Source organism: Salvelinus fontinalis, chromosome 4 (assembly GCF_029448725.1).
Source record: "Salvelinus fontinalis isolate EN_2023a chromosome 4, ASM2944872v1, whole genome shotgun sequence".
NCBI classification, from domain to species: Eukaryota; Metazoa; Chordata; class Actinopteri; order Salmoniformes; family Salmonidae; genus Salvelinus; species Salvelinus fontinalis.
The window spans coordinates 41,904,238-41,927,977 of NC_074668.1; the positions used below are offsets into that span (position 1 = coordinate 41,904,238).

Sequence of the window (23,740 nt, forward strand, 5' to 3'; positions counted from 1 at the left end):
TTCCTTTTAGAAAACATGGAAGAGTTTTTTTTATTAGTGAATTTACATTTATGCATATGAAATTCTCCATTAGTTTTTCTTTATCCTTATTATGGTTAAGGAAACTGAGCAGCACATTCTCCCATGAAAAACAAAAGTAATCAAGAATATTAACAATGATAAAACTATGAATATCTTTCCATATTTGTTTTTACATGTAGACAATGCCAAAATAAATGCAAAACTTTCTGGATGCTCACCACAAAGAGTACAGTTAATGTTTTTTTGAGTTTCTTCAGGTAATGATTCGCAGGGTAATATTTCTGGATCATTCTGAAAGAGACCTCTTTGACCTTGTTATTTGTGTGGTAATAACCAGACTTTTTCCCAACAGATATTATTGACAAATGTATTCCAGTAAGTTGTGACATAAGGAATGGATACAATATCCCTTTGAAATAAAGCACGTATAGATCTGTTGTTCTGAGGGAGCAAGGAGAAACACATTTTTCCTATTGGAGAGTCAACTGGATTAAGGGAGGGTAGGTCAAGAAGGTGAGGTCTGGTTACACCTCTAAACAACATGTGAGTCCCAGATGGAATAGCATCAGACTATGGCGAACTCTAGGTGTAACCGGGATATAGTAACGTGATATAAATTCCTCATAATTGAGTAACAATCCTGAATTAAAAAGCTGACTCACCAGCAGGATATTGTTGAACCAGTTCTTAAAAAATAAAATACTTGTTTCTATACAAAATATCCTTATTGTTCCAAATGAAATACCTATGCGGGGCAATTAAAAAAATATATTAACGACCACGCTAAGAATAACGTTCCTTGTCTATGAAAAGCAGATCATTTTGTAGGAGTCTTATCAATGTCATAGTTACAAAGTAAAATAATTGAAGCCACCAAAATGGGAGAAGAAATGAGGGATGAAATTCTAAATTGAAGTTGGATTCTTTAAGAAATGTTTATCACAATTTATCTTAAAAGTATTATTCAAAGTTCATAACGACAGATTTCCTAATATTGCCAATCCGTTTCGACGGGTTTCTCGAAGAAAGCAAACGTCAGGCTCATTCTCCGCCCTCTTTCCGTATCAATGCACGGCAGTTACACAGTAGGGAGGGGACTATGGGGCTCCTTGCAAATTGCTAGAGTTTGACACCCCATTCGTCAAACGCTCACAGCTGATCCACCGGCAAAGCACTGGAGGAGAAGTAACGTAGGACGGAGTAGTAGGATGCTCTCACTATATTGGAGGTTTGTGAATTAGGCTATGTTACGGCATTGATACACTGAATAATAACTTTACTTCAGCAGTCTACTCTGTGAGGATGTTATGTTACCGTATGTGATAGGCTAAACATCTTAATTGATAGTCACGTCACAGTTTGTCCGACATTTGAGGTTGAAGGGATTTTTAGTTTGAAGTCCGTTGAGCTTGTCTTCGTGGGCCGGTGATGAGTCTTGACCGACGAGTTACTACCGGGATTACTATGACGGAATTCCTTTCTGTGAAGCCTAATTGCATAAAACATCTTAAGTGTTCCTTTAAGGAATAACATCCTCATACCTAAGGGTGTTGCATAGAGCCCCTCAAACATTTCCTTAGCAAGGACATCATTGAAGGGTTTTACGGTAGTTTGAAGGCAGGTACGGCAGAAAGACTCCGGTTACCATGGAGACGACTTGAGTCACTTACTGAACGTCTTAACGAGATCGCAAAATATAACTTCTGCGTTCAAGAAAGGAGAAACGAATTGATTCCGAAGATATTAAACCATTTATTTTTGTTCTCAACTTGTTTCTATTGCTTTCTAGCACGTCAAGCTAATTTAGAGTAGGTAGCTTTGTATGTCTTGGATTGTGCACCTTCCATTGTTTAGCTAGCTAACTGGTGGCTGTATTCCTTTTGAAACCAGGGCAGAGGAAAGCGACATTCATCTCCACAAATGCTGTTTACATTGATATCCGCACTGAATGATGCAGTTAAAGGAAATCACGGGCACCCTTAACTTGATCACTTAATTTAAGGGGGTAATTCGCCCTAAAATGTTTTGTGCAACTGATTTAAAGTGGGAAATACACTTAAGAAGTTTTATGCTACTGGGCCTTATTGGAATACTTAAATGCATGCATTCTCACTTTAATCTCCGAATCCTTCAAATCGCTATGCAATCTATACTTAAAGATTTAAATTCTTAAACCCTTACCGTGTACCTATGGTTGGCCTCTTTTGTTGCTTGCCTTTCTTTGTTTGCTGAAATACATTAAAAAAACGTTAATCAAATACAACCACCGGACTGACTGTTTGCTTGTTGAGATTCAATTGTCACATGTGCACTGAGCTGAGTTGCCATGTTATAGCAACAGCAATGAGGTAACAGTTGGTGGTTGTATTTAACATTTTATTAAACAGTATGGAATTTAGCAAATCCACACAACAGAGGACAAACAAACACTGAGCACAAATATAAAGTTTTGTCCTATGTTTCATTAGCTGAAATAAAAGATCCCAGAAATGTTCCAAGCTATTTCTCAAATTTGTACACAAATTTAAGTCCCTGATAGTGAGCATTTCTCCTTTGCAAAAATAATCCATCCACCTGACTGGTGTGGCATATCAAGAAGCTGATTCAACAGCATGATCATTACACAGTTGCACCTTGTGCTGGGAACAAAAGGCCACTAAAATGTGCAGTTTTCTCACAATGCCTCAGATGTCTCAAGTTTTGAGGGAGGGTGCAATTGGTGTGCTGACTGCAGGGATGTCCACCAGAGCTCTTACCAAAGAATGTAATGTTAATTTCTCTACCATAAGCCGCCTCCAACATAATTTTAGAGAATTTGGTGTCCAACCAGTCGTAGACCACGTGTATGGTGTCATGTGGGCAAGTGGTTTTCTGACGTCAATGTTGTGAACCCATGGTGGCTGTGGGGTTATGGTATGGGCAGGCATAAGCTACAGACAACAAACACAATTGCATTTTATCGATGGCAGTTTGAATGCACAGAGATACCGTGACGAGATCCTGAAGCCCATTGTCGTGCTATTCATCCGCCGCCATCACCTCATGTTTCAGCATGATATTGCACGACCCCATGTCGCAAGGATCTGTACACAATTCATGGAAGCTGAAAATGTCCCAGTTCTTCCATGGTCTGCATACTCACCAGACACCAGTCACCCATTGAGCGTGTTTGGGATGCTCTGGATCGACGTGTATGACAGCGTGTTCCATTTCCCGCCAATATCCAGTAACTTTGCACAGCCATTAAAGAAGAGTGGGAGAACATTCCACAGGCCACAATCAACAGCTTAATCAACTCTATGCGAAGGAGATGTCGCAAACGAGGCAAATAGTGGTCACACCAGATACTGACTGGTCTCCTGGATTTCCCCTCATTGTCTATACGATTTAAAGATGTGGGTCAAAAAGAAAATGAAAGTATTATCAGTCTTTTGGGGGGCAAAGGACAGTCAACCGGTGTCCTAGCTAGCTAGCACACAATGTCCTTCGCTAACACCTGCCCTCGCCGTTGTTTACAGAACTGTGGGAAAGCAGTGCCCAGCAGGCAGGGGTTGAAGGAAACAGTTTACCGTGTTCTAGCTAGCTACCTAACCTGCCTGCTGTGTACTGACGCACACAATGTCTTTCGCTCCTGCCTGCCAAACACCTGCCATCGTTGACAGACCTGCAGGAAAGCAATGCCCAACAGATGGGGTAATTGTTACCCTTCTCAGCCCATCCAGCTATACACTCGTGTCCCCCGGAGTCCGGCCAGTACATAAAGCATCCTCCATTCAGGCTGCAAAGGTGTCGGGGTCCTCCTTAACTCGGTTTAATGACCCGTCTGCCTAAAATAACTGGGAAAATATGCATACTGTCATAATAAAACACCATTTTCCAGCACCATTTTCATGGGTAAAAAAGACTGCACTGAAAAGAGTGTGCAACATCTAGAAGTTGTCCGAAAATAGTGGTGGAAAATTGTTTCATTAAGACGGTCTGCATATTTTCCCTGTCGAATCGAGTTAAGGAGGAAACTGACATCTTTGCAGCCTGAATTGAGGATTATTTATGTACAAGCAGGCTGCCAGGGGGACATGAGTGTTTAGCTGCCTGGGCACTTTAAAGTCAGATGCAGATGACAAATGATGTAAAAGGAATAATAGTGCCATCTGGTGGCCAGTTGGACTAGCTTCATCAGGGTCCCTTACAAAAAAAAGATTGCCGTTTTGAAACTGCAATACAAGTGCAGTAACTGCAGTCAAATGTGTTATTTTGGAAGCGGTCATTGCAGAATAACTGCAGTTGAACTGAAAATTACTGCAGTAAAAAAAGCGTATTTTGGACACAGTATTTGCAGCATACTGCAGTTATAGTGCACTCTGACTGCACTAATCTTTTTTTGTAAGGGGTGGGAGCTGTCAGACAGGAAAGGTGTCAATTGCATGAACTGAAATGAACATGTGAAAGCTTGTGTGGGTGTCTGTGTCTCTAATAATGGTGTCACCATGTGAACCAAGGATTTGAATGACTCAGACATCCAGCGCTATCCCATTGTGTGGCACCACACCTTATCAGTCAAAGAGGAAACCTGCATGACCTGTAAAGTGTTGTGTAGATCCACATGGTAGTGCAGTTTGCCCAAGGAATCACCTACTATTTTATAATGTTGATCTTATGTTATGTTGATTATGTTGATGCCATTAGTTTTTTGTGTGTTTTTTTTCTTCACCTTTTATTTAACCAGGTAGGCCAGTTGAGAACAAGTTCTCATTTACAACTGCGACCTGGCCAAGATAAAGCAAAGCAGTGCGACACAAATAAACACACAATAGAAAAGTATATATATATATATATATATATATATATATATATATATATATATATATATATATATATATATATAGTGTGTGCAAATGGCGTAAGGAGGTAAGGCAATAAATAGGCCATAGTAGCGAAGTAATTACAATTTAGAAAATTAACACTGGAGTGATGGATGTGCAGATGATGTGCAAGTAAAAATATTGGTGTGCAAAAGAGCAAAAAAAGTAAATAAAAACAATATAGGGATGAGGTAGGAAGTTGGATGAGCTATTTACAGATGGGCTGTGTACAGCTGCAGTGATCTGTAAGCTGCTCAGATAGCTGATGCTTAAAGTTAGCGAGGGAGATATAAGTGTCCAACTTCTGTGATTTTTGCAAGTCGTTCCAGTCATTGGCAGCAGGGAACTGGAAGGAAAGGGGGTTTTGGATTTGGGGATGACCAGTGAGATATACCTGCTGGAGCGCATGCTACGGGTGGGTGTTGTTATGGTGACCAGTGAGCTGAGATAAGGCAGAGCTTTACCTAGCAAAGACTTAGATGACCTGGAGCCAGTGGGTCTGGCGACGAATATGTAGCGAGGGCCAGCTGACGAGAGCATACAGGTTGCAGTGGTGGGTGGTATATGGGGCTTTGGTGACAAAACGGATGGCAGAGTGTTGGAGGCTATTTTGTAAATGACATCGCCGAAGTCGAGGATCGGTAGTATAGTCAGTTTTACGAGGGTATGTTTGGTAGCGTGAGTGAAGGAGAATTTGTTGCTAAATAGGAAGCCGATTCTAGATTGAATTTTGGATTGGAGATGTTTAATATGAGTCTGGAAGGAGAGTTTACAGTCTAGCCAGACACCTAGGTATTTGTAGTTGTCCACATATTCTAAGTCAGAACCCTACAGAGTAGTGATGCTAGTCGGGCAGGCGGGTGCAGGCAGCGATCGGTTGAAGAGCATTCATTTAGATTTACTAGAGTTTAAGAGCAGTTGGAGGCCACGGAGTGTTGTATGGCATTGAAGCTCGTTTGCAGGTTTGTTAACACAGTGTCCAAAGAAGGGCCAGATGTATACAGAATGGTGTCGTCTGCGTAGAGGTGGATCAAGGAATCCCCCGCAGAAAAAGCGACATTGTTGATATATATACAGAGAAAAGAGTCAGCCCGAGAATTAAACCCTGTGGTACCCCCATAGAGACTGCCAGAGGTCGGACAACAGGCCCTCCGATTTGACACTGAACTCTATCTGAGAAGTAGCTGGTGAACCAGGTGAGGCAGTCATTTGAGAAACCAAGGCTGTTAAGTATGCCGATAAGAAGTGGTGATTGACAGAGTCTTGGCCAGGTCGATGAAGACGGCTGCACAGTACTGTCTTTTATCGATGGCGGTTATGATATCATTTAGTACCTTGAGCGTGGCTGAGGTGCACCAGTGACCAGCTCGGAAACCGGATTGCACAGCGGAGAAGGTACGGTGGGATTCGAAATGGCCAGTGATCTGTTTGTTAACTTGGCTTTCGATGACTTTAGAAAGGCAGGGCAGGATGGATATAGGTCTGTAACAGTTTGGGTATAGAGTGTCACCCCCTTTGGAAGAGGGGGATGACCGCGGCAGCTTTCCAATCTTTAGGAATCTTGGACGATACGAAAGAGAGTTTGAACAGACTGGTAGTAGGGATTGTAACAATGGCGGCTGATCATTTTGGAAAGAGAGTCCAGATTGTCTAGCCCAGCTGATTTGTACTGGTCCAGATTTTGCAGCTCTATCAGAACATCTGCTATATGGATTTGGGTGAAGGAGAAGCTAATGGTCACATTTGTGTGTTCTTCGTTCTGATTTATTTATTCAATTTGCCATAGTAACATTACTTGCCCTCGGCTCAACTCAAGTGATTTCAAATCAAATTTTATAGGTCACATACACATGGTTAGCAGATGTTTTGCGAGTGTAGCGAAATGCTTGTGCAACGTCTAACAAGTGTTATTTAACAATTCCACAACAAATACCTAATACACACAAATCTAATAAAAGGGATGGAATAAGAATATATAAATATATGGATGAGCAATGACAGCAATGATAGGCTAAGATGCAATAGATAGAATACAGTATATACATATGAGATGAGTAATGCAAGGTATGTAAATATTATTAAAGTGCCTAGTGTTCCATGTATTAAAGTGGTCAATGATTTCATGTCTGTATGTAGGCAGCAGCCTCTCTGTGCTAGTGATGGCTGTTTAACAGTCTGATGGCCTTGAGATAGGAGCTGTTTTTCAGTCTCTCGGTCTCGGCGTTGATGCACCTGTACTGACCTCGCCTTCTGGATGATAGCGGGGGAAACAGGCAGTGGCTCGGGTGGTTGTTGTCCTTGACCATGTTTTTGGCCTTCCTGTGACATCGGATGCTGTAGGCCCTGGAGGGCACGTAGTTTGCCCCCGGTGATGCATTGTGCAGACCTCACCACCCAGAAGGAGAGCCCTGCGGTTGCGGACGGTGCAGTTGCCGTACCAGGCGGTGATACAGCTCGAGAGGATGCTCTCAATTGTGCATCTGTAAAAGTTTAATGGTTTTAGGTGACAAGCCAAATTTCTTCAGCCTACTGAGGTTGAAGAGGTGCTGTTGTGCCTTCTTCACCATACTGTCTGTGTGGGTGCACCAATTCAGTTTGTCCATGATGTATACGCCGAGGAACTTTAATCTTTCGACCTTCTCCACTGCTGTCCCGTCGATGTGGATAGGGGGGTGCTCCCTCTGCTGTTTCCTGAAGTCCACGATCATCTCCTTTGTTGACGTTGAGTGAGAGGTTATTTTCCTGACACCACACTCCGAGAGCCCTCACCTCCTCCCTGTAGGCTGTCTCGTCGTTGTTGGTAATCAAGCCTACTACTGTTGTCATCTGCAAACTTGATGATCGAGTTGGAGGTGTGCATGGCCACGCAGTCATGGGTGAACAGGGAGTACAGGAGGGGGCTGAGCACGAACCCTTGTGGCGCCCCAGTTCAGCGACGTGGTGATGTTGTTTCCTACCTTCACCACCTGGGGGTGGCCCGTCAGGAAGTCCAGCACCCAATTGCACAGGGCGGGGTTGAGACCCAGGACCTCAAGCTTAATGATGAGCTTGGATGGTACTATGGTGTTGAATGCTGAGCTGTAGTCAATGAACAGCATTTTTACATAGGTATCCCTCTTGTCCAGATGGGATAGGGCAGTGTGATGGCGATTGCATCATCTGTGGACCTATTGGGGCGGTAAGCAAATTGAAGTGCGTTTATGGTGACCGGTAAGGTAGAGGTGATATGATCCTTGACTAGTCTCTCAAAGCACTTCATAATGACAGAAGTGAGTGCTATGGGGCGATAGTCATTTAGATCAGTTACCTTTGCATTCTTGGGTACAGGAACAATGGTGGCTTTAATGGATGTAAGTTTTATACAGGGAAACCCGGTGCTTGAACATGTACAGCCAGCATATCCTGTAGGCTTACTTGTACTCGTATCTAAATTATATAGGTAAATCTAGTGTTGAATGGCCCATGCATCATCCCCTTGTCTGGGTGTAGTGATGGCCCTGGGGATTTGTGCTGTTAACGGGAGCTGCTCCACTAAGACTATGGCATTTTCTCGTTTGAGCAGAATCCCATCCTCTCCTCCGTGACCCGGTAACCGAGGAGTGAGTCAATTCGTTAGTAGGCAAACAGAAGACGGTCCTCCCCACTTCGATAGCCTCCTTTCGGTGAGGAAGCACAAGTGTATCCTACCGGAGTTCTTCACAGAAGAGTTTAGAAATCTGCCACACACCCTTTGAATCAGATATTGTTTTCTCGAAGGAGAAAAGTATGCAAACATTTAAAAACGATATGCTACTTATCTATTTCTCTACATAATTTGTTTTGATCACTATATACATTTTTGGGGGGATTCCACCCTGTGAATTTAATTTGCAAATGTTGCGCGATTGGTGGAGAGTCTCATTTCATACAAGCGTATTTTCGTCCACTTTCATGCTCTTCGCAGTCTTTCCTCGATTACCTTTGACCTTTTTCAAAAGAAGGCCAGATACGAGAGAGGATGCAGGAGTTGAGCAAAGGCCACTGTTTCCCTCATAAACACTCTTCTGTTAAAGACCCACTGCAGTCAAATGTGATTTCCATGTGTTTTATATACATTTCCACACTGAGGTTGGAATAATACTGTGAAAATTAGTGTAAGCTGTTTTAAAAAGACTGCCTGAAAATTTCAGTCTGTTTTTGTGGGATGGAGTTTTGGCCTGCCTGGTGACATCACAATGCGGTAAATTAGTTAATAGACCAATAAGAAATAGTTCCAAACCTCTGCCAATAACTGCTAGTTTTTAGTTTTCCCCTTCCCCCTCCAGTCTCTTGACAACAAGGTAGAAGAAATCCGAGCAAGGGTTGCCTTCCAGAGAGACATCAGAGATTGTAACATTCTCTGTTTCACGGAAACATGGCTCACTCGGGATACGTTATCAGAGTCGGTACAGCCACCTGGTTTCTTCACGCATGGCGCTGACAGAAACAAACATCTCTCTGCTAAGAAGAAGGGCGGGGTTGTATGCCTTTATGATTAATGAGTCGTGGTGTGATCATAACAACATACAGGAACTCAAGTCCTTTTGTTCACCTGACTTAGAATTCCTTACAATCAAATGCTGACTGCATTATCCATAATGCTATATTTATAATCACAGTTGTGTACATTCCCCCCCCCCCAAGAAGACACCTCAACGGCCCTGAAAGAACCTCATTGGACTCTATGTAAACTAGAAACCACATATCCCGAGGCTGCATTTATTGTAGCTGGGGATTTTAACAAGGCTAATCTGAAAACAAGGCTCCCTAAATTTTACCAGCATATCGAATGCGCGACCCAGGCTGGGAAAATTCTGGATCATTGTTACTCTAACTTCTGCGACGCATACAAAGCCATCTCCCGCCCTCCTTTCTGCAAATCTGACCATGACTCCATTTTGTTTGCTCCCAGCCTATATACAGAAACTAAACAGGAAACACCTGTGCTCAGGCCTGTTCAACGCTGGTCCGACCAATCTGATTCCACGCTTCAAGATTGCTTCGATCACGTGGACTGGGATATGTTCTGGATAGCGTCGAACAACAACATTGATGTATACGCTGATTCGGTGAGCGAGTTTATTGGCAAGTGCATCAGTGATTATTAAAACCTTCCTCAACCAGAAACCGTGGATTGATGGCAGCATTCATGCAAAACTGAAAGCGCGAACCACTGCTTTTAATCAGGGCAAGGCGACCGGAAACATGACCGACTACAAACAGTGTAGCTATTCCCTCAAGGCAATCAAACAAGCTAAGCATCAGTATAGAGACAAAGTAGAGTTGTAATTCAATGGCTCAGACATGAGAGGAATGTGGCAGGGTCTACAGTCAATCACGGACTACAAAAAGAAAACCAGCCCCGTCACGGACCCCGATGTCTTGCTCCCAGACAAACTAAACAACTTCTTCGCTCGCTTTGAGGACAATACAGTGCCACCAACACGGCCCGCTACCAAAACCTGCGAACTGGTGTGTTTACAGACATATTCAATCAATCCCTATCCCAGTCTGCTGTTCCCACATGCTTCAAGAGGGCCACCATTGTTCCTGTTCCCAAGAAAGCTAAGGTAACTGAGCTAAACGACTATCGCCCCGTAGCACTCACTTCTGTTATCATGAAGTGCTTTGAGAGACTAGTCAAGGATCATATCACCTCCACCCTACCTGACACCCTAGACCCACTCCAATTTGCTTACCGCCCCAATAAGTCCACAGACGACGCAATCACACTGCACACTGCCCTAACCCATCTGGACAAGACGATTACCTATGTAAGAATGCTGTTCATCGACTACAGCTCAGCATTTAACACCACAGTACCCTCCAAACTCGTCATTAAGATCAAGATCTTGGGTCTCGACCCCGCCCTGTGCAACTTGGTCCTGTACTTTCTGACGGGCCGCCCCAGGTGGTGAGGGTAGGAAACAACATCTCCACCCCGCTGATCCACAACACTGGGGCGCCACAAGGGTGCGTTCTCAGCCCTCTCCTGTACTCCCTGTTCACCCATGACTGCGTGGCCATGCTCGCCTCCAACTCAATCATCAAGTTTGCAGACGACACTAGAGTGGTAGGCTTGATTACCAACAACGACGAGACGGCCTACAGGGAGGAGGTGAGGGCTTTCGGAGTGTGGTGTCAGGAAAACAGCCTCACACTCAATGTCAACAAAACAAAGGAGATGATCGTGGACTTCAGGAAACAGCAGAGGGAGCACCCCCCTATCCACATTGACGGGACAGTACTGGAGAAGGTGGAACATTTTAAGTTCCTCGGCGTACACATCACGGACAAACTGAAATGGTCCACCCACACAGACAGCGTAGTGAAGAAGGCGCAACAGCGCCTCTTCAACCTCAGGAGGCTGAAGAAATTTGGCTTGTCACCAAAAACCCTCACAAACTTTTACAGATGCACAATCGAGAGCATCCTGTTGGGCTGTATCACCGCCTGGTACGGCAACTGCTCCGCCCACAACCGCAAGGATCTCCAGAGGGTAGTGAGGTCTGCACAATGCATCACCAGGGGCAAACTACCTGCCCTCCAAGACACCTACACCACCCAATGTCACAGGAAGGCCAAAAGATCATCAAGGACAACAACCACCCGAGCCACTGCCTGTTCACCACTATCATCCAGAAGGCGAGGTCAGTACAGGTGCATCAACGCCGGGACCGAGAGACTGAAAAACAGCTTCCATCTCAAGGCCATCAGACTGTTAAACAGCCATCACTAACAGTGAGTGGCTGCTGCCAACATACTGACTCATTTCTAGCCACTTTAATAATAAAAAAAATTGATTTTTATAAATGTATCACTAGTCAATTTAAACAATGCCACTTTATATAATGTTTACATACCCTACATTACTCATCTCATATGTATATACTGTACTCTGTACCATCTACTGCATCTTGCCTATGCCGTTCGGCCATCGCTCATCCATATATTTATATGTACATATGTACTTATTCATTCCTTTACACTTCGGTGTGTATAAGGTAGTTGTTGTGAAACTTGTTAAATATTACTGCATGGTCGGAACTAGAAGCCCAAGCATTTCGCTACACTCGCATTAACATCTGCTAACCATGTGTATGGGACCAATAAAATTTGATTTGATTTAGGCAAACTATCAGAATTTTAGCTACCAGGAAATGGCAGAGCGATATCTGTATAATGCACCTTTTAAAGCTTACTTATCTTGGAAGTTTCACACGGCAGGCTTTGCCAGATAACACTGTGTATCCCGTAGTCTGGAATGTTCTACTGTTCTGTTGTATTTTGTAGACTGCGGGTTTGAGTTGGAGAAGTCTCTTCTCAACGACACGCAGCGCACAATATCTGTTTGTATTTTGGAATACTTTTAAGTAAAGTACTTCCAAAGGACTGAATTTATATTTTCAGGTATGTAGGATGATCTTGCATTGTGTGGATCTTTAGAATCGGTAGGTTTCTTGATGTCTCCAGTGATGGGAAAGAGACCAAGAGTTCAGCTCGTCTTCCTCCCCCCACCCTTCTAGGAATGTAAAGTGACTGCTTCACATGGCTCTAAATGTTGTCTTGTTTTACTAGTACTTAGGCCTACATCATGTTAGGCTGAATCTTAACGAGCATTGTGTCTCATGGGTTAAATAAAAGGACCCCCCCCCCTGCTTATAATATATTGCATGACGGCTTAGCTATCCGCTGGTTTAGTTTGCAGTAGACTGTTTGAAAGGAAATCTGACATGGACATGGTGTACATGTCAGTCAGCAATCCACTTGTGTTGAGTATTGGCCTAATTTTTTCTAGAATGTAGCTTTGTTATCTGGCTTGGCATTCTGTGTCTTCAGGTTGTACTTTTATTGAATAGAGAGATGTCAGGATAGTAACCCTAGCCTCATGATGCTGTTCTCTGTGAATGCCATTTATCCTTAGCTCCCTCCCTGTTAATGGGTATCATTGGTTGACCGATCCAGTCTTGCTCCTTAATCTGTCTGTGTGGATCCTAATCTTTCCCTCCCGCCTAGCAACAGGCATGTCGGCTTGGGAACGGTAGACTGATATTTAGAATGCGGGTCATCTTGAATGGTGAGTCCTACGTTGAGTAGGACTACATGGGCTATTAGTTGTATAACAGAATTATTATAATATTGTCTTCATTATAATGACTGTCCCTGTGTGCACGTGTGCCACACACTCCAGTGAATGAGTGCTTTGCTGTTCCCTGCATGCTGACTGTCTGTATTTCCAAATGGCACCCTATTCACTATTTAGTGCACCAGAGCCCTATGGGTGAGGAAGCCTGACTGATGGCCATTGTGCTGTCAACACTCCATCCCTTGTCTTCCAATGAGATACTGACCAAGAGGAGAGAGAGAGATGCTGATTGGACTAATTTCATTTTAACAATACAGCCTTTCATTCAGGGCTGGTATATTGTATATGACCCATCCACTTTGGTCACAGAGTATTTGAATATGGTACATGCCTATTTATTAGAGGGAAATGGGGTGATCTAGGACTAGATCATGTAAATGTTATGACCAAGAGAGTAAGATTGAAATTTAAGGGATGTTATTTCATGTGGATCATCCCGTCCATGAAAACTACTGTAGGACTGCCTGAACGTATACATCTGATCTCTGGGTTAGTGCTATACGGAATTCTTGGTACATCCCTACCCATAACCCTGACCTAACCCAAACTCTTTGACATTTCAATTGGGTGACATCATAGTTGGCAGTCCCAAGGATCCCGGATAGCAAGAACCACTGTCTTACCTCTGTCACAGCACTAATCTCTAACTTCTGACCTGTGTGTTTCCTCCTCCAGGACGGCTACAGGAGCTCAGAGAGACATGGAGTTCAGGGATCTAACGGCCAGGGCCGGACTCTGGTATGAAAACTTCATGAAGAATGCAGGTGAGGATCCATCACTAACTGTTGTCCAGCGATGCATAGATTTTTAGTTTAGTTATTTAAAAGGTAAATGTTCAATTCCAGTGGAAGCCAAAGGATAACGCATAAAAGCATTATGCAACATTCTCTTCTATTGTGTTACTTGGTGGAAACGGACAGATATAGACTCTTCATCTAGCCATGTTGGTCTTTTGGGGTTGATGAAATGGTGCTGATAATTACAAGCCATGGGAATCGATTCTAAATCTACTCTCTTAAACTTGTTCATATTGGTGTATCTCAGTTGAATGGTTGGCTAGATAGCATGATGTATTGAGTTATGTTGAATCACACTCAACCCTTCTCTGCTTTCCAGACCCCAGGACAGAAGACTGGTTTCTCATGTCGTCGCCGCTCCCCCAAACCATAATAATTGTGGCGTACATCTACTTTGTCACCCGTCTGGGGCCCAGACTCATGGAGAACCGCAAGGCCTTCCACCTCAAAGAAATTCTAATTCTCTACAACTTCAGCGTGGTCGCCTTGTCCCTCTACATGTGCTATGAGGTGGGTCTCTTTCTCAATGGACTTCTGACAGGCTCTAGTGTTTGTTACTGCCTCGTCAAGCAATACGATCTTGTTTAGCAAAAAAACTCAACAATCGTGGTTTCCAATTTGTGAAACTTTACACTACATTCTTTTGTTTCAATGTGGAGACGGTGCATTTCAGTTGACGTCTAGTCTTTGTTTAAAGGAGAGCAAGCGCAGCGACAACTGTGGTGTGATTAGGAGTATGTTGATTTTAATGAATTGTCTCTTACTGTAGTATGTGATGTCGGGCTGGGGGACGGGCTACACGTTCCACTGCGACCTAGTGGACTACTCGGACTCGCCGCAGGCATTGAGGGTAAGAGCTGTAGAATGTGACGCAACCTGCTACAGTACAGGAAGAGATCTTCAAACTACTAGTACGGGTAGTTCCTTTGTCTCGATTAACACCCATTCACCTGTGGATTCCTCCACTGACTCTAGAATGCTAACAAACTTTTGGAACAAAGAATCATTGAGAGCAGGCCATTCCGTAGCCGTGACTCACACCACGTTTTCTGTCTTGCATAATGTCATTAGTCGTGTGGTCGTGAGGCCTGTTAGGTAACCACCATTTTGAATTTGATGGTTTTGCTTATCTGTAAGAAATGTAATTATTCCTGTCTTGCTACAAATAACCGCGCTCTCCTCCTTTTAGATGGCTGGGACGTGTTGGCTCTACTACTTCTCAAAGTTCATAGAGATGTTGGACACAGTAAGCTGATTCTCTTTAGTACAGCTTTCTGACTGTCTGTGTTTCGTTTGTTCAGTTGTCCGTTTTTTTCTTTGTCTTGTTCTGTTAAAGGCCCAATGCAGCTGTTTTTATATCAATATGAAATCATCTCTGGGTAACAATCGAGTACCTTACTGTACTTGAAGCAGGAAGAACCAGTGACTAGATCAATACAAAAGTGGTCAGATGAAGCATATGCTATGCTACAGGACTGTTTTGCTAGCACAGACTAGAATATGTTCCGGGATTCCTCCGATGGCATTGAGGAGTACACCACATCAGTCGTTGGCTTCATCAATAAGTGCATCGATGACGTTGTCCCAACAGTGACCGTATGTACATACCCACCCCAACCAGAAGCCATGGATTACAGGCAACACCCACACTGAGCTAAAGGCTAGAGCTGCTGCTTTCAAGGAGCGGTACTCTAACCCAGAAGCTTATAAGAAATCCCGCTATGCCCTCTGACTTACAATCAAACAGGCAAAGCGTCAATACAGGACTAAGATCGAATTGTACTAGACCGGCTTTGACGCTCGTCAGATGTGGCAGGGCTTGCAAGCCATTACAGACTACAAAGGGAAGCACAGCCGAGAGCTGCCCAGTGACACGAGCCTACCGGACGAGCTGAACTACTTAAATGCTCGCTTCGAAGCAAATAACACTGTAACATGCATGAAAGCACCAGCTGTTCTGGAAGACTGTGTGATCACGCTGTCCGCAGCCGATGTAAGACCTTTTAAACAGGTCAACATTCACAAGGCCGCAGGGCCAGACGGATTACCAGGATGTGTGCTGCGAGCATGCGCTGACCAACTGGCAAGTGTCTTCACTGACATTTTCAACCTCTTCCTGTCCGAGTCTGTAATACCAACATGTTTTAAGCAGACCACCATAGTCCCTGTGCCCAAGAACATTAAGATAACCTGCCTAAATGACTATCGACCCGTAGCACTCACATCTGTAGCCATGAAGTGCTTTGAAAGGCTGGTCATGGCTCACATCAACTCCATTATCTCAGAAACCCTAGACCCACTCTAATTTGCATACCTCCCCAACAGATCCACAGATGATGCAATCTCTTGCACTCCACATTGCCCTTTCCACCTGGACGAAAGGAACACCTATGTAAGAATGCCATTCATTGACTACAGCTCAGTGTTCAACACCATAGTGCCCTCAAAGCTCATCAATAACCTAAGGACCCTGGGACTAAACACCCCCCTCTGCAACTGGACTTCCTCACAGGCCGCACCCAGGTGGTAAGGGTAGGTAGCAACACATCCGCCACGCTGATCCTCAACACAGGGGCCACCCCTCAGGGGTGTGTGCTCAGTCCCTGTTCACTCATGACTGCACGGCCAGGCATGACTCCAAAACCATCGTAAGTTTGCCGAAGACACAACAGTGGTAGGTCTGATCACAGACAACGACGAGACAGCCTATAGGAAGGAGGTCAGAGACCTGGCCGTGTGGTGGACAACAACCTCTCCCTCAACGTGATCAAGACAAAGGAGATGATTGTGGACTACAGGAAAAGGAGGACCCAGCACTCCCCCATTATCATCGACGGGGCTGCAGTGGAGCAGGTTGAGAGCTTCAAGTTCTCTGCTGTCCACATCACCAACAAACTAACATGGTCCGAGCACACCAAGACAGTAGTTAAGAGGGCCCGACAAATCCTATTCCCCCTCAGGAGACTGAAGAGATTTGGCATGGGTCCTCAGATCCTCAAAAGCTTCTACAGCTGCACCTTCGAGAGCATCCTGACTGGTTGCATCACTGCCTGGTATGGCAACTGCTCGGCCTCCGACCGCAAGGCCCTACAGAGGGTAGTGCTGAAAGCCCAGTACATCACTGAGGCCAAGCTTCCTGCCATCCAAGACCTCTACACCAGGCGATGTCAGAGGAAGGCCCTAAAATTTGTCAAGGACTCCAGCCACCCAAGTCATAGACTGTTCTCTCTGCTACCGCACGGCAAGTGTTACCAGAGCGCCACGTCTAGGTCCAAGAGGCTTCTAAACAGCTTCTACATCTAATCAAATAGCTACCCAGACTATTTGCATCCCCACCCCCCACCCCACTCTCTCTCTTTTACACCACTGCTACTCTCTTTTGTTATCATCTATGCATAGTCACTTTAATAACTCTACCTACATGTATATATTATCTCAACTAACCGGTGTTCCCGCACATTGACTCTGTACCGGTACCCCCCTGTATATAGTCTCGTTGTTCTTATTTTACTGCTGCTCTTTAATTACTTTTTACTTTTATTTCTTATTCTTATCCGTATTTTTTAAAACTGCATTGTTGGTTAAGGGCTCATAAGTAAGCATTTCACTGTTAGGTCTACACCTGTTGTATTCGGCGCATGTGACTAATAACATTTGATTTGATTTGTAATATATTTCCATTCATTTGAGCAAAAATAGCTTTTTAGCTAAATTACTTCTCAAGCAATAATTTTACTAGGACTGTGGGGCGAGAGAAACTGAAAAATAGCTGTTATTGGCAAAGCGTTTTGGAACACTGCTTATTGGTTTATTCACCAATTTACTGCATGGTGATGTCACCATGGAAAGCAGACACTCCCACCCGTTCAAACCTGCTGATTTTAGAAGGTCCTGTGTAGATTGTATTTTCAACCAGCAACTTTTTAGGAAATTACACTGATCACATTTTTTCACACTTTTACAGTGTTAGTTTCATCAGCTGTTGTACAATATGATATAAACCACAGGGAAAAAAACGGAATTTTGACTGCACTGGGCCTTTAAGTTAAATGGCTGAATTCTCCCTTCTTTTAGATCTTCTTTGTTCTGAGGAAGAAGAACAGTCAAATTACGTTCCTCCATGTCTATCATCACTCTATCATGCCCTTTACCTGGTGGTTTGGAGTCCGGTTCGCTCCAGGTACAGTATACAAGTGCTTGAATTGGTACAGTGACTGTATTAGCACATTGGTGTCATAACTCCTAATGGGTTATACCAGCAAATTAGTGATGGGCTCTACCAGGATGTCAGTATTCAGCATGTTGACAATAAATGTCAGTATTCAGCATGTTGACTTCCTTAGTAGCTGTTGTCAAATTGGAACACAGAAACATGGCCACTTAGGGATAGCATTGCCGTATAGCAGGTATTCCCAAACTGGGGTACGTGTACCTCCAGGGGTACGCGCAATGCCGTCGGGGGTACGCCAAATATAAATGTGATTCGCATTTTTTATTTTTATTTTTTTATTTTCTTCAAACAGTTCATTTATATTTTCCAACGGGGCTATACATTTGGGTGAGTGTTTTTCTCACCCGAGTGGCCTCGTTTCACTGCCAAAAATAAAATTAAACCATCTAGTGTTCAGCGAAATAACAACACAATGTCATATACAGGTAGCCTAGTCAAATAATTAACATCCAATCACATTAACCGTTACTCTCTCGCAGGAATTCCACTAACGGTCTGTATGTGGCCGAACGTAGCTGCTGCTCATGTTGGTATCTGTACTGATGAGCAAAAGGCATGACAGGGAGACCTAGTGGAGTGTTAACGCGCGTGCAAGCAGTTGCTCCCGACGCCACTTGGGTACACTGCAGCATCCACCGAGAGGCTGTTGCTGCCAAGGGAATGCCTGACAGCTTGAAATACTATTTTGGACACTACAGTGAAAATGGTTAACTTTGTTAAAGCAAGGCCCCTGAACTCTCGTGTATTTTCTGCACTATGCAATGATATGGGCAGCGACCATGTAACGCTTTTATAACATACAGAAGTGCGCTGGTTATCAAGGGGCAAAGTATTGACACGTTTTTATAAATTGAGAGACGAGCTTAAAGTTTTCTTTACTGACCATAATTTTCACTTGTCTGACCGCTTGCATGATGACAAGTTTCTCACACGACTGGCCTATCTGGGTGATGTTTTTTCTCGCCTGAATGATCTGAATCTAGGATTACAGGGACTCAACTATATTACAACTATATTCAATGTGCTGGACAAAATTGAGGCTATGATTAAGGAGCTCTTCTCTTCTCTGTCTGCATTAACAAGGACAACACACAGGTCTTTCCATCATTGTATTATTTTTTGTGTGCAAAGGAACTCAAGCTTACAGACAATGTCAAATGTGATATAGCGAAGGACCTGAGTGAGAAGGGTGCGCAATTACGCAGGTACTTTCCCGAAACGGATGACACAAACAACTGGATTCGTTATCCCTTTCATGTCCTGCCTCCAGTCCACTTATCGATTTCTGAACAAGAGAGTCTCATTGAAATTGCAACAAGTGGTTCTATGAAAATTGAATTTAATCAGAAGCCACAGCCAGATTTCTGCATTGCCAAATGGTATTCTGCCTTGGAAAATCGCGCTGTTAAGACACTGATGCCCTTTGCAGCCACGTACCTATGTGAGAGTGGATTCTCGGCCCTCACTAGCATGAAAACTAAATACTGGCATAGACTGTGGAAAATTATTAAAGAATGAGACTCTCTCAAATACAACCCAACATTGCAGAGATATGTGCATCCTTTCAAGCACACCCTTCTCATTAACCTGTGGTGAATTATTCACAATTTTCGATGAACAAATAAGGTTTTATATGTAAAATGGTTAAATAAAGAGCAAAATTATTGATTTATTATTTGCGCCCTGGACCTATAAGAGATCTATGTCACCTCCCACGAGCCGGATTGTGACAAACTCATTATTATGTTTAATAAATGTATAGTGTGTGTGTGTGTATGGCAGGCTTACAATGATGGCAAAAAAACATTTGAGAGTGCGCTGACCCTGGTGCTAGAGGGGGTACGCAGCTGGAGGTTGAATGTTTTGAAGGGGTATGGGACTAAAAAGTTTGGGAACCATTGCCCTATAGAACAAAAAAAATCCTAACTGCTAATTGCTCATCTCGTCCTCTAGGTGGCCAGGGGACATTCCATGCCCTGTTGAACTGTGTGGTCCATGTCATCATGTACTCCTACTACGGCCTGTCTGCCCTGGGCCCCGCCTACCAGAAGTACCTCTGGTGGAAGAAGTACCTCACCACTATTCAGCTGGTACGTACTGCACTGCACTAGACTAGTGTGGGAGTTGAACTTGAATTTGAATCAGAAGTCATACGTTTTTATGAACAAGGATAGGATTGTTAAAAACAAGTCATATTTGACCGTCCTCTGTCTGTCCTCAGATCCAGTTTGTGATCGTGACCACCCACATCTGGCAGTACTTCTTCATGAAGGACTGTCCCTACCAGTTCCCCATCTTCATCTACATCATTGGCCTCTATGGCCTGGTCTTCCTCCTCCTCTTCCTCAACTTCTGGTACCACGCCTACACCAAGGGGAAGAGGCTTCCCAAGGTACTTCAGGCCAAAACCTGGGCCCACCCCTACAACAAAACCAACGGCGAAATAACCAACGGGAATGGTTTCCACTGTGACAAGGATAAGTGACAGGAGGTCAATCAATCAGGCTCAGGATCAAGAGTCGATCTCATTTAAATATGAGCCTATTCATGAACTGAAATTAGACATGGAATTTAGAGTACTGGGGTGTATTCACTAGGAACCAAACGGATAGGTACCTACCTGAATTTGTCTAATAGAAACTGTCTTTTTCCATTTTTTGGACTAATGATTACATCCCAGGTTAGGTATGCAGGAGTTTTGTTTTCCAATATAAAAGTCAGTGCACTATTGAACTCAAAGAGAATTGACCCCTCACCTCTGGACCTTCTGATATATTCTTTTCTCTCTGCTACAGCAATCTCTCAGAGTTATGACCCAAAGCTTTACTGGAGTTTTTGTATTAGATATTTTCCAACTTTTATACCTGTGCTTTTTTTTCCTGTTCAGGGTGAAAGCACAAGTTGAGTGTTTTTTATTTTTATAAACAGATTGTTGATGTTAGACGTGTGTTAGGTTAGCCGATGTTGGGGCAGTTCAGTAGCTTTGTCCCACCAGCCCAAATGAACTCTGCCGTTTTAGAGTTGGTGCTGAACCTCTCTAGCTTTAGCTGTAGAATTCAGCTGTATAATGTGACCTTGCTTTCAGCTGGTTTCTATATTTCAATACCTGTACTTTTTTATAATTTTAATACATTGTCTGTGCATTTAATTGTAAACATTTTATATATTCTGCTACTGAAAGTCTAGCAGGATTTTGTCTGTCTGAGTATGTGAGCCATCTTCCATAGTTGAGGCCTGATGTATTTCCTGGGTCTGGTCACATGGCTGGGAAAAACTCTGGTCCCTACCCATAGTATACCTGTAATGATGGAAGGATAGAGGATAACCATTTTGCCAGTAAGAACCGATGTTTACATGTATACTGAGTGGAGTGTATTGGTGTTGACCCCCCCCCCCCTCCGTTTCATAAACTCTGCACCCATTTCTCTCTGGTTTGAGTCACAGCCTCTACTGGTGCTGAGAAACTTTGGAAGCCAACCTGCTCCTACTGTTAAAGAGCTGTAGGCCTACTTGAATCTCATTGAAATCTGTCTGTATTATGTCCAACAGAAGTGACGGTGTGACATTTGAAGCCAGAGAGAAAAGTGTGGCACTGTTCTTGCAGGAACCGGAGCAGAGTGCACATTTCGCTTTAGCTCTGTCGCAAGCAAAGAACGACCCATGAAAAACTGTAGCCATTGTTTACCACTGCATGCATATTCGTTTTATATCCACTCTTCCAAATTGAGTTCAGTCTTAATGCCATGCGTATGACAGTTAGTATGCTTTCTCACTGGGTGTGTTCACGTTTGGTTTTCACCTCTGAGCTCTGCTCAACTGGTGATTGAGGACACAGCATTAGCTACGTGTAGGATGGGCCTCCACAGGTGTAGTAAAACCCCAGTGCCTTGGGTGTAGGCTGAGTCCAATAAGCAACAGCGATCTAGCTGATTTGAAATGTATTTGCTGATGTTGGCTCTAGTGTGAGCGTGTTATCCACATGGGTTACTTTTCAGTGCCTTTGTCTAAGCCCCTACAGCTCCACCTTGTGGTTATGAGTGTCCTCCAGACATGATGCTGCTAATTCTGTATAAAAACAGTCATGTGTAAAGTAATTATTTTTGTATTTATATAAAAATAAATTCTGTTTTATACTTCACCTGTGTTCTATTCTTGGGGCTTAGTTTGTAGCAGTAAAGATATTTGCTTCAGCATTTTTTACTGTTTTCAACAGTCATTCACCCATAACCAATGCCGGATATTAGTAGTAGTATAACTTTTTGAAATGGGTGAATCTTGGATAGATGAATCTGGAGTCCACATTTTGACAATTTCAGACACTGGAATGATAAGTAAAAAGCAGCACAGCTGACCTCTGAGGCACATGAACACTCTGAGAACATATTAATACATTTATTTTCCACTGGGAGGTGCTTTGAAACAGTGTAATGTTTTACACTGGTCTGTAACTACACTATAATTATTTCAATCAGTTTTTGTTCATTTTTTAAAATTATTATTCAGAATTGTCTTACAAACACTTCAACCTTTTCAGAACTGAAATTGTTTGTGGACATTGATTAGAGCCTGAGCTTTAATGCAACGAAATGACACTATGGGCCCAATTCAGACCTTTAAATTAAGGTGTGGCGGAGGTGTGTACAGATACGCCATATTCTGACCTTGATTTAGGCTAATTCCACCACCTTTATGTGCGAGGAAACCATGAAGGTCTAGCGAACCTACTGGTTCCAACACCATTCTCCATATCCACTTTTATTTGTCACATGAGCCGAATACAACAGTACCGTACCTTACCGTGAAATGCTTACTTACAAGCCCTTAACCAACAACGCAGTTCAAGAAATAGCACTAAATATATATTTACTAAATAAGCTAAAGTAAGAAATGGAGTAAAATAAAGAGGCTATACACAGGGGGTACCAGTTAATCGAGGTAATTTGTACATGTAGGAATGGGTAAAGTGACTATGCATAGATAATAAACAGCCGGTAGCAGCAGTGTGAAAACAATGGGGATGGGATGGGGGGGGGGTGGTGTCCGCTCCAGTACCGTTTGCTGTGCGGTAGCAGAGAAAACAGTCTGACTTGGGTTGCCATACTACACAGTGATGCAACCGGTCAGGATGCTCTCGATGGTGCAGCTGTATAACTTTTTGGGGAGCCATGCCAAATCTTTTCAGTGTCCTGATGGGGAAAAGGTGTTGTCGTGCCCTCTTCATGACTCTCTTGGTGCGTTTGGACCAGGATAGTTTGTTGATGTGGACGTGTGTGACGTTTAGAACTCATACAGTAGGCCTACTTTGGGCCAACTCACAAAATCATTCAGAATATCTGAAGACATTTTATGTACCTCTTTTGGGTAAAGGAGGAAAATGTTACATACCATATGTACATCAGAGTTTAAGTCACATTCTGAATCATCTTCATTTATGCATGAAGTATAGAAGAGTATATTCCCCCATTATTAAACCAGAACCAATCTCCCTGGTGTAGGCCTACAAGAAACTTGGAATACCCTCCATTTTCCCCTATTAGTTTATGCATCAGCTAGGTTACTTAAAAAGTGTGCATTTGGTGATAAAGATGAATATTTGAGAATGACCATGTGTATGTGAAAGCTGATTAAAAATGCATAATACAAACTATCAACATTAACAGGCTGT

The 23,740-nt window shown here is 43.3% G+C and overlaps 1 protein-coding gene across 1 annotated transcript; it reads left to right on the forward strand.

The window, feature by feature from the left end:
• The first annotated feature begins 272 nt into the window (after window positions 1-272).
• LOC129853795 (elongation of very long chain fatty acids protein 7-like) lies at window positions 273-22,213 on the forward strand. The gene is made up of 8 exons (XM_055920205.1): window positions 273-1,249; window positions 13,723-13,811; window positions 14,164-14,354; window positions 14,614-14,694; window positions 15,034-15,090; window positions 17,919-18,024; window positions 20,029-20,165; window positions 20,297-22,213. The coding sequence occupies exons 1-8, from the start codon at window positions 1,230-1,232 to the stop codon at window positions 20,558-20,560; spliced, it is 945 nt and encodes a 314-aa protein (XP_055776180.1). The 5' UTR covers window positions 273-1,229; the 3' UTR covers window positions 20,561-22,213.
• The last annotated feature ends 1,527 nt before the right edge of the window (window positions 22,214-23,740 follow it).

Coding starts and splice junctions, on each gene's coding strand:
- LOC129853795 (XM_055920205.1), top strand. CDS start 1,230: ATGCTCTCACTATATTGGAG. Junction 1,250..13,722: donor ATGCTCTCACTATATTGGAG/GTTTGTGAATTA, acceptor TTCCTCCTCCAG/GACGGCTACAGGAGCTCAGA. Junction 15,091..17,918: donor TCATAGAGATGTTGGACACA/GTAAGCTGATTC, acceptor CCCTTCTTTTAG/ATCTTCTTTGTTCTGAGGAA.